This window comes from Phyllostomus discolor, chromosome 14, assembly GCF_004126475.2.
Source record: "Phyllostomus discolor isolate MPI-MPIP mPhyDis1 chromosome 14, mPhyDis1.pri.v3, whole genome shotgun sequence".
NCBI classification, from domain to species: Eukaryota; Metazoa; Chordata; class Mammalia; order Chiroptera; family Phyllostomidae; genus Phyllostomus; species Phyllostomus discolor.
The window spans coordinates 51,779,839-51,794,448 of NC_040916.2; the positions used below are offsets into that span (position 1 = coordinate 51,779,839).

Here is a 14,610-nt window from a genome sequence, read left to right on the forward strand (position 1 = left end):
TCAAACCCTCAAACCTCTGCCCCTTTAGCTTTGTCCATGGGTCCTTTATACATGTTCCTTTAATACTCTTCCCTTTCGTTCCCTCATTAACTCCTTCCGCCCTTCTCTCTGGCTACTGGCAGTTTGTTTCTTACTCGTCTCTGGTTATATTTTGTCTGCTTGTTTGTTTTGTTGATTAGGTTCCACTTATAGGTGAGATAATATGGTATTTTTCTTTTACTGCCTGGCTTATTTCACTTAGTATAATGCTCTCCAGTTCCATCCTGCTGTCTAAAAGGGTAGGAGATCTTTCTTTCTGCTGCATAGTATTCCATTGTGTAAATGTACCATAGTTTTTTGATCCACTCATTTACTGATGGGCACTTAGGCTGTTTCTAACACTTGGCTATTATAAATTGTGCTACTATGAATATTGGGGTACATAGATTTTTTGAATTGGTATTTCAGGATTCTTAGGGTATAATCCCAGCAGTGGAATTGCTGGGTCAAAAAGCAGTTTCATTTTCAGTTTTCTGAGGAAATTACATACTGTTTTTCCACAGTGGCTGCACCAGTCTGCATTCCTACCAACAATGTACTAGGGTTCCCTTTTCTACACAACCTCACCAGCATTTATTGTGTGTTGATTTGTTTATGATGGCCATTATGACCCATGTGAAGTGGTATCTCATTGTGGTTTTAATTTGCATCCCTCTGATGGCTGTTGATGCTGAGCATCCTTTCATATGCCTCTGGACCATGTGTATGTCCTCCTTAGAGAAGTGTCTGTTCAGATCCTTTGCCCATTTTTTAATTGGATTGCTTGTCCTCCTGTTGTGGAGTTGTGTGTGTTCTTTATGTATTTTGGAGATCAAGCCCTTATCCGAGGTATCATTGGCAAATATAAATATATGGGAACCCATACGGTTGGTTCCCTTTTCATTTTGCTGATGTTTTCTTTAGATGTACAGAAGCTTTTTATTTTGATGAAATCCCATTTGTTTATTCTTTCTTTTATGTTCCTTGCTCTAGGGGACATATTGGTGAAAATACTGCTGCATGGAATGTCTGAGATTTTCCTATGTTCTCCTCTAGGACTTTTATGGTTTTGCGACTTATATTTAAGTCTTTTATCCATCTTGAGTTTATTTTTGTGTATAAGTTGGTGGTCAAGTTTTGTTTTTTGCATGTAGCTGTGCAGATCTCCCCACACCATTTGTTGAATAGGCTATTTTTACTTCATTTTATGGTTCTGGCCCCTTTGTTGAACATGAATTGACCATAGAGACATGGGTTTACCTCTGGGCTCTCTATTCTGTTCCATTGATCTATATGTCTGTTCCTAACAATACTAGTTTCTTTTTTTTTTCTTTTTTATTGATTATGCTATTTCAGTTGTCCCATTTCCCCTCTTCATTCCCCTCCACCCTGCACATACTCTCCCACCCACATTCCCCCCTTTAGTTCATGTCCATGTGTCATAAGTCCTTTAGCTTCTACATTTCCCATACTATTCTTGCCCTCCTCTTGTCTGTTTTCTACCTACCATCTATGCTACTTATTCTCTCTACCTTTTCCCCCTCTCTCTTCCCACTCCCCTGTTGCTACCCCTCCATGTAATCTCCATTTCTGTGGTTCTGTTCCTGTTCTAGTTGTTTGCTTAGTTTGTTTTTGTTTTTGTTTTAGGTGTGGTTGTTAATGATTGTGAGTTTGCTGTCATTTTACTATACATGTGTTTTATCTTCTTTTTCTTAGATAAGTCCCTTTAACATTTCATATAATAAGGGCTAGGTGATGATGAACTCATTTAACTTGACCTTATCTGAGAAGCACTTTATCTGCCCTTCCATTCTAAATGAAAGCTTTGCTGGATAGAGTAATCTGGGATGTAGGTCCTTGCCTTTCATGACTTGGAATACTTCTTTCCAGCCCCTTCTTGCCTGCAAGGTCTCTTTTGAGAAATCAGCTGACAGTGTGATGGGAACTCCTTTGTAGGTTACTGTCTCCTTATCCCTTGCTGCTTCTAGGATTCTCTCCTTCATTTTTACCTTGGCTAGTGTAATTATGATGTGCCTTGGTGTGTTCCTTCTTGGGTCCAACTTCTTTGGGACTCTCTAAGCTCCTGGACTTCCAGGAAGTCTATATCCTTTGCCAGAATGGGGAAGTTCTTTACTATTTGTTCAAATAACTTTTCCACTTTTTGCTCTACCTCTTCCCCTTCTGGTACCCCTATGATTCGGATGTTGGAACGTTTAAAGATGTCCTGGAGCTTCCTAAGCCTCTCCTCATTTTTTGAATTCTTATTTCTTCATTCTTTTCTGATTGTATGTTTTTTTCTTCCCGCTGGTCCACTCCATTGGTGTGAGACCCAGCTTTCATTCCATCACTATTGGTTCCCTGTACATTTTCCTTCATTTCACTTATTGTAGCCTTAATTTTTTCATCTAATTTGTGACCAAAATCAACCAATCTGTGAGCATCCTGATCACCAGTGCTTTGAACTGTGCATCTGATAGGTTGGCTATCTCTGGGTCACTTAAAAGTACTGGTTGTAGGGCTTTCATTTGTTCTTCTGTTTGAGCTATCTTTTTTTTCTTTGGTCTGGTCGCACCTGTTATGTATGAGGGGTGGAGCCTTAGGTATTCACCAGGGAGGGGCACCTCAGTTGCTGGATTGTAACACTGTATGTGGGGGTGGGGTCCGAGAGGGAACCGTGGCGCGTGCTTGGCTCTCTGTCGGACCTCAGTCCCTTCCGCCGCTTCCCCGGAGCAAACTAGGCCCCTCTGGTGTCACTTCCTGTGTAGGTGGGCTTGTGTACCCTGTGGGACTTTCCAGCGACCTCTCCTGTGAGGCTGGGAGTCTCTCCCTGCGCCTCAACCCCCACAGGTGTTTTCAATCAGTTCCCTAAGGCTCTTTGTCCCAGCACTGGGATTCTGCGTTGTGTGGAGTGCCTTGCTTCACAATTGCTGCCTCGCTGGGTCTGCCAGCTGCCACTTGTGCGCCCAGGGTCCTCCTGCTGCAGTCTTTACGTGCCCAGTCCCAACGCTCTCTGCTCTCTGCACTGCACCCCGCACCGCGCTGCCTGACTCTGCCCCTCCTATCGGTCTGGATGAACGTGTCTATTTGAACCCCTTGGTTGTCCGACCGCCATACAGTTCAATTTTCTGTCAGCTCTGGTTGTTATTCCGTTTCTAAATTGTTGTTGTCCTTATCTTGGTTGTGCGAGGAGGCACAGCGTGTCTGTCCTTTATGCCTCCATCTTGGCCGGAAGTCACAATACTAGTTTTCAAAAAAGAATCTTCACGCTGACTAAGAGTATTTTTTTAATTCATCACTGAGCAGAAGTGTGGCCTCCGATTCAAATATATAATCTTGTTAGGATCCTTAATTTTCTTAAGAGAATGTCACTCTATCCTTAACTCAAAAGATAGTTAAATTATGTGGTTTGCTTTTAGTTAGCAATGTAGATTACACTTGTCCTTTCAAACTCACTGCCTCCTCCTCCTTTCACAGCTAAAATACTGAGTATGATTGCCTGAACGATGTGCAGCTTTCTTGTTTCTGTGGATGCTCTAAAGTGGGTTAATTTGGATGAGCAAAAGGCTCTCAGGATATCTAGACTAAATGGTGCTGGCTATCTGTAGGGTAGCCTTTACTGAACAGCTCTTTGTTTTATGATTCCTGCCATCTCTACTAAAGGGGAAGCAGTAAGAAACAATTCTCTTGAAGCTCATTGATGTTTTTCTTGAAAGGATGCTCTTGATGAAATTGTTAATTGCCCTAACATTTTGTTCTTTATGAAATGCTTGGAGAAATTTCATTTTGATTTTCATAATTCAGTAATAATAAATCAGTAATAATTATGCTTCCTTTAAGCACTTATTTCTTTTTACAGACACTGTGATTTCTCTAATAGATGAAATTTTCTATTTCAGATTAACCTTTAATAAATTTAAATCTAAATTTATAGCCTATCCATAGCAAGTGTCTAAAACTCTGTGGTGTGCATTTCCTTTTTTAAAAAATTTATTTTTAAATATTTTACATATTTATTTTTAGACAGAGGGAAAGGGTGAAAGAGAGGGAGAGAAACATCTTTGTGTAGTTGCCTGTTTATGTGCCTCCTACCAGGTACCTGGCCCACAGCCCAGGCGTGTGCCCTGACTGGGAATCGAACCAGTTACCCCTTGGTTTGTGAGCCAGCGCTCAGTCCATTGAGCCACACCAGCCAGGACTATGGTGTGCATTTTCATAACAGCCATTATGCCTGGCCTGATAGTTTACCTATCTCTGGTATTGCTTTTTTCCTTTCTTTTTAAAAAATATATTCATGACATTTTAACACTTAATAGAAACTGTACACAATAACTTTTTGTGATATATAAGATAGAAAATACAGAAATTTACAAAGGTTAGAAGCAAGATAGATGGCTAAGGATGATCCAATTTTGTGGACTGTTTTCTGAGGTTATAGATCAGAGTTCTTTGGAGGAAAGGGGGTTCAGATTACTCAATTAGGTGAGGAGAGGCTAAAATGCAGGCTCCTAGATAACCAGACATTGGTTCCATCAATATCCTAAACATCTATGTGGATTTGTTCCAAGACTTAGGAAAGCCTCTTACAAAGATAGCTCTCCCCATAAGCACAGAGTCCCAAATACTCGCTCAGTCCCAGCAGCTCTGACAAGATTCCTGTAGCTCTCTCTTCCTTGCCCAGAGTGGGAAGCTATCCACAGATTTTTGACATTATTGGTTCCTTTTCCCCAAATTTGGTTTATGTTTGACTATAACACTCAATAACCCAGAATAAAAACAAAGTAGTCTAGGTTATTCTTTAGAGAGAGATGGTCAGAAATGCTTGTGCTTTTTTAAGAGTGTTTTTTATTGTATTTTTTTTATTACCATTTATTCCCCTTATACCTCTTTCCCCCTCACACCACCCCCTCCACCCCTGCCATCACCACACCAGAAATACTTGTTTATAGAATGGGAAATTCAAATCCTCCAAAGTCAAAGGGTTCCCAAAACTATCAACTGTTAGAAGTATATTCTGGCTTTCTATTTGCAGTAGCCACTCCACTTTAAGGCAGTGTTTCCTTTCTTTTATATTTCCTTATAGTTTATGTCATCTTTTATGTAGCCTCATAAGCCACTTAACCACCTAACCTTTTTTTTTGAACCACCTAATCTTTCTTTTTTTTTTGAAACAAGGCCTAAATATAAGTAAATTTAAGATTAATAAATACAAAGAACACCATCAAGAAAGTGAACATGTATAAAGGACCCATGGATAAAGACAACGGGGGGTGAGGGATTGAAGGCGAGAAGCAGGGGAATGTGTCAGGCAGGGGAATGTAATGGGGGAAAATGGAGACAACTGTAATTGAACAACAATAAAAAAATTTTTTAAAAAGAAAGTGAACAGGTATCCCAAGAATGAATTTTTGTAAGTAACATGTCTGGTGAAAGACTTCTGTCTAGGATATATAAAAAATTCTTACAACTTAGTAATAAAAAGGCAAATAACCCAATTGAAAAATGGGGAAAGGATTTGAATAGATATTTTTCCAAATAAAATGGACAATAGGCACATGAAGAGATACTCAACATCATTAGTCATCAAATCAGAGAAATGCTAATCAAAACCACAGTGTAATACCATTTGACATCCACTAGGATGACTATAATCAAAAAGACAATAAGTGTTGACAAAGCTGTGGAGAAATTGGAACCCTCATATACTGTCAGGGAGAATATAAAATGGTACAGCCACTGTAGAAAACAGTGGCAGTTCTTTAAAAATTAAATAGTTTTCATATCATCTAGCAATTCCACTCCTAGATATTTAATAAAAATAGAAACATGTTCACACAAAAACTTGTGCACAGATGTTCACAGCATCACTTTTCATAACAGCTAAAAAATAGAACTCAAACGTCCATCAGCTAATGAATGGATAAACAAAATGTGGTATATCTATACAACGGAATGAAAATTATCTAGCCAGAGCCCTGACTGGTGTGGCTCAGTGGATTGAGCACCAGCCTATAAATCAAAAACTTGCTAGTTCTATTCTCAGCCAGGGCATATGCCTGAGTTGCAGGGCCAGGTCCCCAGCTAGGCATGTGCAAGAGGCAACCAGTCACTGTATCTCTCACACATTGATGTTTTTTTCCTTCTTTTGCCCTCCCCCTCTCTAAAAATAAATAAATAAAATCTTTTAAAAATAAATAAAATAGAAAAAAAGAAAAGTATCCAGCCATAAAAAGTAATGAAGTATTGATAGATGCTACAGTATGGACAAACCTCAAAAAAATATGCGAAATGAAAGAAGCCAGTCATAAAATATCACAAATATTACATGATTCCATTTATCTTAAATGTTAAGAATAGGCAAATCAGCCCTGGCTGGCATTGCTCAGTGGATTGAGCGTGGGCTGCGAACCAAAGTGTCGCAGGTTCGATTCCCAGTCAGGGCACATGCCTGGGTTTCAGGCCACAGCCCCCAGCAATCACACATTGATGTTTCTCTCTTTCTTCCTCCCTTCCGTTTCTAAAAAATAAATAAATAAATAAATAAAATCTTAAAAAAAAAAAAAAAGAATAGGCAAATCCATATGGGAAGAAAGTTTCTTGGGGCTGGGGAAGTTGGAAGGAAAGGGAAGTGACTGCTAATGGGTACAAAATTTCCTTGTGGAGTGATGAAAAGGTTTAAAAGTAATTGTGATGGTCACACACCTCTGTAAATATACTAAAAACCATTGAATCATACACTTTAAATGGTGAATTATATCAGTAAAGTTGTTATAAAAATCCTAAAATATCAATAAATATAATTTAGATGCAGTAATAAAGTCATGCAAATCAAATGTTTAATTATATTGTGGGTATAAAAGAAATACATATTTCTGAGTCTTTTAGTACATATCACTATTAACATTTATTGTTTTTTAATTCTCATTTGGAATAAGACTCCCAGTGGTAAGTGAAAAACTAGTCATTATACCTGTAATAGTATATGTTGATTTATATTATTATAAATTGCCTTCGAATATAAGTAGAGCACTAATGATCTCATTTTAATAAGTGAAATTTTTATGTATGATTATGTATACCTTCTGGAACTTTGTTTTTTATTCTCTATGAAAGAGCAAATAGCAACAGCCTAGTTGACTAATTACATGGGATATATCCAGTAAGTGCAAAGAGCAAGAGATCTTTTGGAAGACTAAAGAGAATGAAAGTTGCTATGTTCTTCCCCTCTTAGTGATAGCCTTTGACATCTATTTCAGCTCCCGTTATTTTCACTGGAAAATGAACCTGTGCATAATTCTGCTGATCCTGGTTTTTATGGTGCCTTTTTACATTGGCTATTTTATTGTGAGCAACATCCGACTGTGTGAGTATTTTACCCTTTCGTGTTGGCACACGAAAAGGTAAAGGTTTCTATATTACTTTCAGTAGCTGTTCTTTGGGGCCACCTCATACACAGCATTTTTAAAAGGTTGGCACAAAATTAATATTGAATGAGTGATTAGGTTATTTGTCCTGCCACAATTCTATTTCTGTTTCTATTAGATCATTTCCCTCAGTTCACCCCACATCTTCATTTCAGCCAATTTTTCGTATGGCAGTAAAGATGCTTTCTCTAAAAATTTTATAGTGTTCCATCACTGATTTGCCAAGAGAACAAGCCAGCCAAACATTAATTAGCACGATTCAATATCTTTTAAGTAGAGTAGGCTCTTTAGCATGTATCTATTTAACTTTACAGCCTTATTTCCTCTTTCTTAGTGCATAAACAGCGACTGCTTTTTTCCTGTCTCTTATGGTTGACCTTTATGTACTTCTTCTGGAAACTAGGAGATCCATTTCCCATTCTTAGCCCAAAACATGGTGAGTATATATTTGATAAGGAGAGGGAATGGGTTGTTTATAATTTTCTGATACTGAAAAAAATAACTTTTAAAAATTTCTGACTGAGGAAAATAGTGCAAATTACGTCTCTAAAAATTTTGGGGTTATGAACCAAATTTTCCCTTCATCCTAGGGTGTGTCAAATTCTGATTTTGAAACAGATATCTTTCAGAGCAGAAATTTTAGACCTTAGGTTAGTGAATGAACTTTAAGGGAGTAAGGAGTGCACAAAGGTGTCCTTAACCTAAATCTTTTGGTAGTATAGGCAGGTTATGGGAATACATTTGTATGTGTATTTGGAGGTAGGTTGTCCATAAGCTTTTATCAGACTCACAAAGGGGTCTGTGAGCCAAAAGGCAAATGGTCACTGCTAAAGTGACGATAAAGATTATCTTTAGCCCTGGCTGGTATGGCTTAGTGGATTAAGTGCTAGCCTACAAACCAAAGGGTCGCTGGTTCAATTCCCAGTCTAGGGCACATTGCCTGGGTTGCAGGCCAGGTCCCCAGTAGGGGGCCGCACAAGAGGCAAACACACATTGATGTTTCTCACCCCTTCTTTCTCCCTCCCTCCCCCGTCTAAAAAAATAAACAAAATATTTTTTTTAAAAGATTGTCTTTAAAGAGTGTATGTATTTTGGTCTACCATTCAAGTACTAATGAGGCCCAACCCTGCTTAGCTTTTGAGATCAGATGAAATTGGGTGTGTTCAATGTGGTATGGCCATAGATGGGAGTTTATTTTGGGAAAGAGCAGTGACATGAAACACTCAAAATCAGTAAAAATAGGAAATCTTTCTAGGAAAAAGTATCTCTCCTCACACAAGAAAGTTTATTTTAAATGTTAAAATAGGTCATGCACAGACTCCGAATTTCTGTGCTAAAAACAATAAACAAAAATCTCTTGTCTAACAAATCCTTGTAGAACTACTTCAGAAATATATATACAAATCTGACTAAAATAAAATAGAGAACTCACCTGCAATAAGTATTTTTATATTTATAAGGTGTATATATATATATATTTATTACAGGTGAGTTCTCTAATTTATTTATATGTATAACCCCTATTCATTTCACTTTTCTGCTGTATCAGGATTCTTAAAGCAGAAAACAGAATATAACTAGTGTAAAGCATAAAGTGATTTATTACTGGGTTTTAGGTAGTTTATAAAATTTCTAGGAAAGCAGAGACATCAAGTTTAAATGGTATGTAGTGAAGAGAACACCACAGAAATACTGCAGTACTAAACTAGAAAAAAAACACTGAAGTTATCACCTGATCTCAGAACCGTGATATCAGGGGCCAGACAGAAGAACTTCGGCCCTGGCTGTTCCATCCCCCAAATGCTCTTATTATTCCCACAATACTTATTTATTCATTTGAGATCTCACTTGGGCATATGAATTTGATGCAGCCTAGGTAACATTCTGACATTTACCTTTGAGGAAATCTAGAAAAGAACTTTTGACATTCCACCACATTCTGTAGTATAAGAAAATATGCTAGACTTCCAGCCAAGATGGAGATGTAGGTAGACATGCTTTGCCTCCTCACACAACCATAAGAAGGATAACAACCAATCATTGACAAAAAATAACCACAACTGCCAGAAAATCAAACTGTATATAAGTCCAACAACCAAGGATTTAGAGAAGAATCATTCATCCAGGTGAGTAGGAAGGGCAGAGATGGGGAGCCAGAGTAGAGAGGACATGGTGTAGCATGCGGAGGATGCAGTGGTAAAGGTGGCTGCCAGCAGAACAGGTGGTCCCACATTCACGTGCAATGGATAAAAACCAGCAGAAACCATGGGGAACAAGTGATTCCTGTCCCAGGCCAGACAGTGCAGCCCAGGGTTCCAGCACTGGAAAAATAAAGCCTCAAAACCAACTGCTTATAAAAGCCAGTGGGGGTTGGGGCAGTGGAAGAAACTGCCAGTCTCTCAGAAGAGTCTATTTAAGTGCCCACTGGGTCCTAGAATGTACACAAACCCACCCACTCAGGGAATCAGCACCAGGGCAACAGCTAAAAGGGCACCAGTTGCTAATGAGAAGTGGGGGAGGTGACTGGAAACAGGGCAAGAGCCGAGCAAGTGGCATTGTTCCCTCTCCCACCCCTCCCCCACCGACAGCACCACAAAACAGCAAAGCAGGTTGCCTAGCCCTGGCAAATACCCAAGTCTCTGCCCCTTACAGCATAACAGGTGCACCAACATGGGGAGTCAAAGCAGCTCTACCTAATACAAAGAAACACAGGGAGGCTGCTAAATTGGGGAGACAAAGAAATATGGCCCAAATGAAAGAACAGATTAAAACTCTAGAAAAAGAACTAAGTGATGCAGAGATAGTCAGCCGATCAGATGCAGAATTGAAAATATTGGTGATCCAGATACTTACAGAAATGATTGAGTATAGAAGGAAGAAGTGAAGCTTATACAAAGTGAAGTAAAGAAAAATATATAGGGAACCAACAGTGAAAGGAAGGAAGTCAGGATTCAAGTCATGATTTGGAACAAAAGAAAGAAAGAAACATTCACTTGGGACAGAAAGAAGAACCAAGAATTTTTTTTAAAAAATGAGGAGAGGCCTAGGAAACTCTGGGACACCTTTAAACATACTAACTTCCAAACAATAGGGGTGCCAGAAGAAGTGGAAGAACAAGAAATTGAAAACTTAACTTGAAAAAATAATGAAAGAAAACTTTCCCAGTTTGGCAAAGGAAACAGATATACAAGTCCAGGAAGCTCAGAGAGTCCCAAACAAGTTAGACACAAAGAGGGTCACACCAAGATACATGATAGTTAAAACGATAAAGAGAGAATCTTACAGCAGCTAGAGAAGAGAAGAGAGAGTTACCTACAAAGGAGTTCCCATAAGACTATCAGTTGATTCTCAAAAGAAACCCTGAAGGTAAGAGGGGACCAACAAGAAGTATTCAAAGTGATATAAAGCAAAGATCTACATCTAAGATTGCTCTATCCATCAAAGCTATCATTTATAATTGAAGGGCAGATAAATGGCTTCCCAGACAAGGTGAAGCTAAAAGAGTTCATCATCACTAAGCCCTTATTATATGAAATGTAAATGGAACTTATCTAAGAAAAAGATCAAAACTATGAATAGTAAAATGACAACAAACTCACAACTATCAAAAACTGAACCTAAAAAAACAAAAACAAACTTAGCAAACAACTAGAATAGGAACAGATTCACAGAAATGGAGATCACATGGAGGGTTATCAGCAGGGAGAGGAAGGGGGAGAATGGGGAGAAAAGGTACAGGGGAAAAGAAGCATAACTGATAGTTACAAAATAGACAGGGGAATGTTAATAGCATAGGAAATGGAGAAGCCAAAGACTTAAATGTATAATCCATGGACGTGAACTAAGGGGGGGATTTCTGGAGGGAATGGGGGAACCAGGCAGTGAGGAATGAAGAGAAAAAAATGGGACAACTGTAGTAGCATAATCAATAAAATATACTTAATAGAAAGAAAGAGAGAGAGAAACACAAGGGAGAAAAACATGGATACAGGACAAGAAAATAAAAATTTGACCCTTAAGGGAAAAAAAGTCCTAGAAAACAATTGGAATAATGTTGAATGCATAGGTGTCTAGAATCTGCCTTATCTCTCATGGATCCTCCATGTCTACTCATTACCTGTAGCAGGGATTTGAGAGGGGTTACGAGACTTTCCTGCAAGAGGAACTGAGGTAATGTGCAATTTTTTATGCATATGCAACATCATAAATGACTGTATATTTTACAAACTATTTTGAAATTTCAGGTAACACTAACAAAGGCCAAAAGGTTAAGAAACACCAGCCTAGCAAAAGCATTCAAACTCAGCATGACCCTCCATGGCCTGACTTTTCTCCATGTGTCTATCCTCCAGTCCTTCCAAATTATTTGAAGTTTCTAGAGATGTTCTATCAGCCTAGACAATTTCTCACCTCTTGTATACCTATGAAATGCCTACATGGAAAATGCCTACTTATTCTTTCAAAAGTCAACTCTTGTCACTTCCTCTAAGAAGATTTTCTTGGTTATCATTAGGGGATATTAATTGCTCCTGCTTTGATGTACATATATCACCTATTAAATTTATAATTACATGGGTGGGGGCCATCAAGGAACATGTATGAAGGACATATGGACAAAGCCAAAGGGGATGGGTTTAAGGGTCGGAGGCAGTGATGGGGGGGTGAGACTGGCAACATTTGAACAACAGTTAAAAAAAATTATCATTATTTGTTTTCTTTTCTTACTTCCTCATTCACCTTTGAGTTTCCTAAGATCAGAAACTGCAAACTAGCACATGTGTTTAGTGAATCATTGAATGAAAAAAAATTTTGTCTCACCAAAATGGTAGATGAGTTCAGGAAAGTAAGTAACACTCTAGATAGGAATTTAGGATTTGCTGGTATGGTCAGCATGCCCATGGCAGTGTAGGGATAGATTTGGAGAAGAGAGGCCCTGATAATATGGTTTTCATATAAACTTTTGAAAAAAACCCAGAGAAACAAATTTGTTTCTGATATTACAAATGAGGGACAAGAGTTATAAAAGGACTCCAGGGCTGCTTACAGTGATAGCACAAGCTCACATTCAGTCCAAACATGTGACTACCATGTCATTCTCCAGCCTTTTCCATTTGAGCAGTTAGCTCATGTGACCAGTGCTGTCAGATCTTGCCCAAACAAAAAAGAAGACCATCATATCTGATGTACTTTAATCTATTCCTTTTTCTAAGTTCTATGAGAATATCCTGAAGAACACACTGAGAGGAAGAGATAGGGAGGTAGTTTTAGTTTTAGTCTTACCTTTGTGCTCCAGTAAATAAGCATTTTGATTTTTATGTCTGAATGTTCAGATGTCTAATATATTTGACCTTTAAGAGTAATAAGTTCAATTCTGGCCAAGATGGAGGCATAGATAGAAACCCTTTGCTTCCTTGCATAACCAAAAAGAGGATTACAGTCCATCTAAAATCAATAAACAACCAGAAGCGCCAGAAAATCAAACTGCATGGAACTCCGACAACCAAGGAATTAAAGAAAAAAATCAACTGGACCGTTAAGAACCTGCAGTGAGGCCATGCTGGCAGGGCCAGCTCAGAAAAATCATGGAGAAGTGGTGGACCTCAAGGATAGGGATGGCTCAGAAAAACCACAGTGAGGCAGCAGACTGTGCAGGCAGAGCTGGCTGAAGGCGAAACTGAGAATCAGAGCTGACTGTGGACTGCAGCAGTTGCCACGGTGGGAGAAACTCCCAGTCTCACACAGGAGTTCATTGGAAAGTGGGCTAGAGACAAGCAGGTGAGCTGCATTGTTCCCTCTCTGGCCCCTCCCCCACAGACAATGCTGCAGCAAAGCAAAGAGGGTTGCCCTGCCCGAGCGAATACCTAAGGCCCTGCCCCCTTGCAACTTAACAAGTGCACCAAAACAAAGAAATATGGCCCAAATGAAAGAACAGAGCAAAACTTCAGAAAGAGAACTAAGCAATGAGGACATAGCCTACCTGATGGGGAATTTAAAGCCCTGGTAGTCAAAATGCTCACAGATTTGATTGAGCTTGGTTGAAAAATGAAAAAACAAAGGAAAGATACCTAAAATGAAATAAAGCAAAATATAGGGAACCAACAGTGACAGGAAGGGAAACCAGGACTCAAAGCAACGATTTGGAACAAAAGGGAAAAATAAGCATCCAATGGGAACAGAATGAAGAAACAAGAATTCAGAAAAAGGAAGAGAGACTTACAAACCTCTGGGACAACCTGAAACATTCCAGTACCCAAATTATAGCAGTGCCAGAAGGAGAAGAACAACAGCAAGAAATTGAAAACTTATTTGAACAAATAATAAAGGAAAACTCCCCCAATCTGGCAAAGGAAATAGACTTCTAGGAAGTCCAGAAAGCTCAAAGAGTCCTAACAAAGTTGGACCCAAGGAGGAACATATCAAGACACATCATAATTTAGTTACCCAAGATTAAAGATTAGGAGTGAATCTTAAAAGCAGCAAGAGAAAAGGAAAGAGTTACCTACAAAGGAGTGCCCATAAGACTACCAGGTGATTTCTCTAAAGAAACTTTGCAGACAAGAAGGGATTGGAAAGGAGTATTCAGAGTTGTGAAAGTCAAGGACCTACATCTAAATAAGATTAGTCTCTCCAGCAAAACTATCATTTAGGGCAGAAAAAGTGCTTCCCAAATAAGGTCAAGTTAAAGGAGTTTATCATCATCAAACCCTTATTATATGAAATGTTAAAGGGACTTATCTAAGAAAAAGAAGAAGATCAAAAATACAAACAGTAAAATTAAAACAAACTCACTGCTGTCAGCATCCAGACCTCAAAAAAAAAAAAAAAAATGCACTAAGCCAACAACTAGAACAGGAACAGATTCACAGAGATCACGTGGAAGGGTATCATTGGCGGGGGGAGAATGGTGGAAAAGGTACAGGGAATAAGAAGCATAATTGGTAGGTACAAAATAGACAGGAGGTTAAGAAAAGTACTGGAAATGGAGAAGCCAAAGAACTTATATGTATGACCATGGACATGAACCAAGGTTGGGGGATGATGGTGGGTGGGTAAAGAGCAGAGGGGAATACAGAGGAGAAGAAATGGGACAACAATAATAGCATAATCCATAAGATATATTTAGCCCTAAAAAAAAAAAAAAGAAAAACAAGTAGAGAAGTGTTAACTTTAA

General features: G+C 38.7%; 1 protein-coding gene across 2 annotated transcripts in view; it reads left to right on the forward strand.

Moving 5' to 3' along the window:
* The window catches only part of LOC114488724 (Golgi pH regulator), a 65,910-nt gene that overhangs the window by 25,405 nt on the left and 25,895 nt on the right, over positions 1–14,610 (forward strand). For both annotated transcript variants that reach the window (XM_028502474.2, XM_028502473.2), the window contains exons 4-5: positions 7,272–7,378; positions 7,774–7,875. In XM_028502474.2, coding sequence (XP_028358275.1) covers positions 7,272–7,378; positions 7,774–7,875 — 209 coding nt within the window. The remainder of the gene's footprint in view (positions 1–7,271; positions 7,379–7,773; positions 7,876–14,610) is intronic.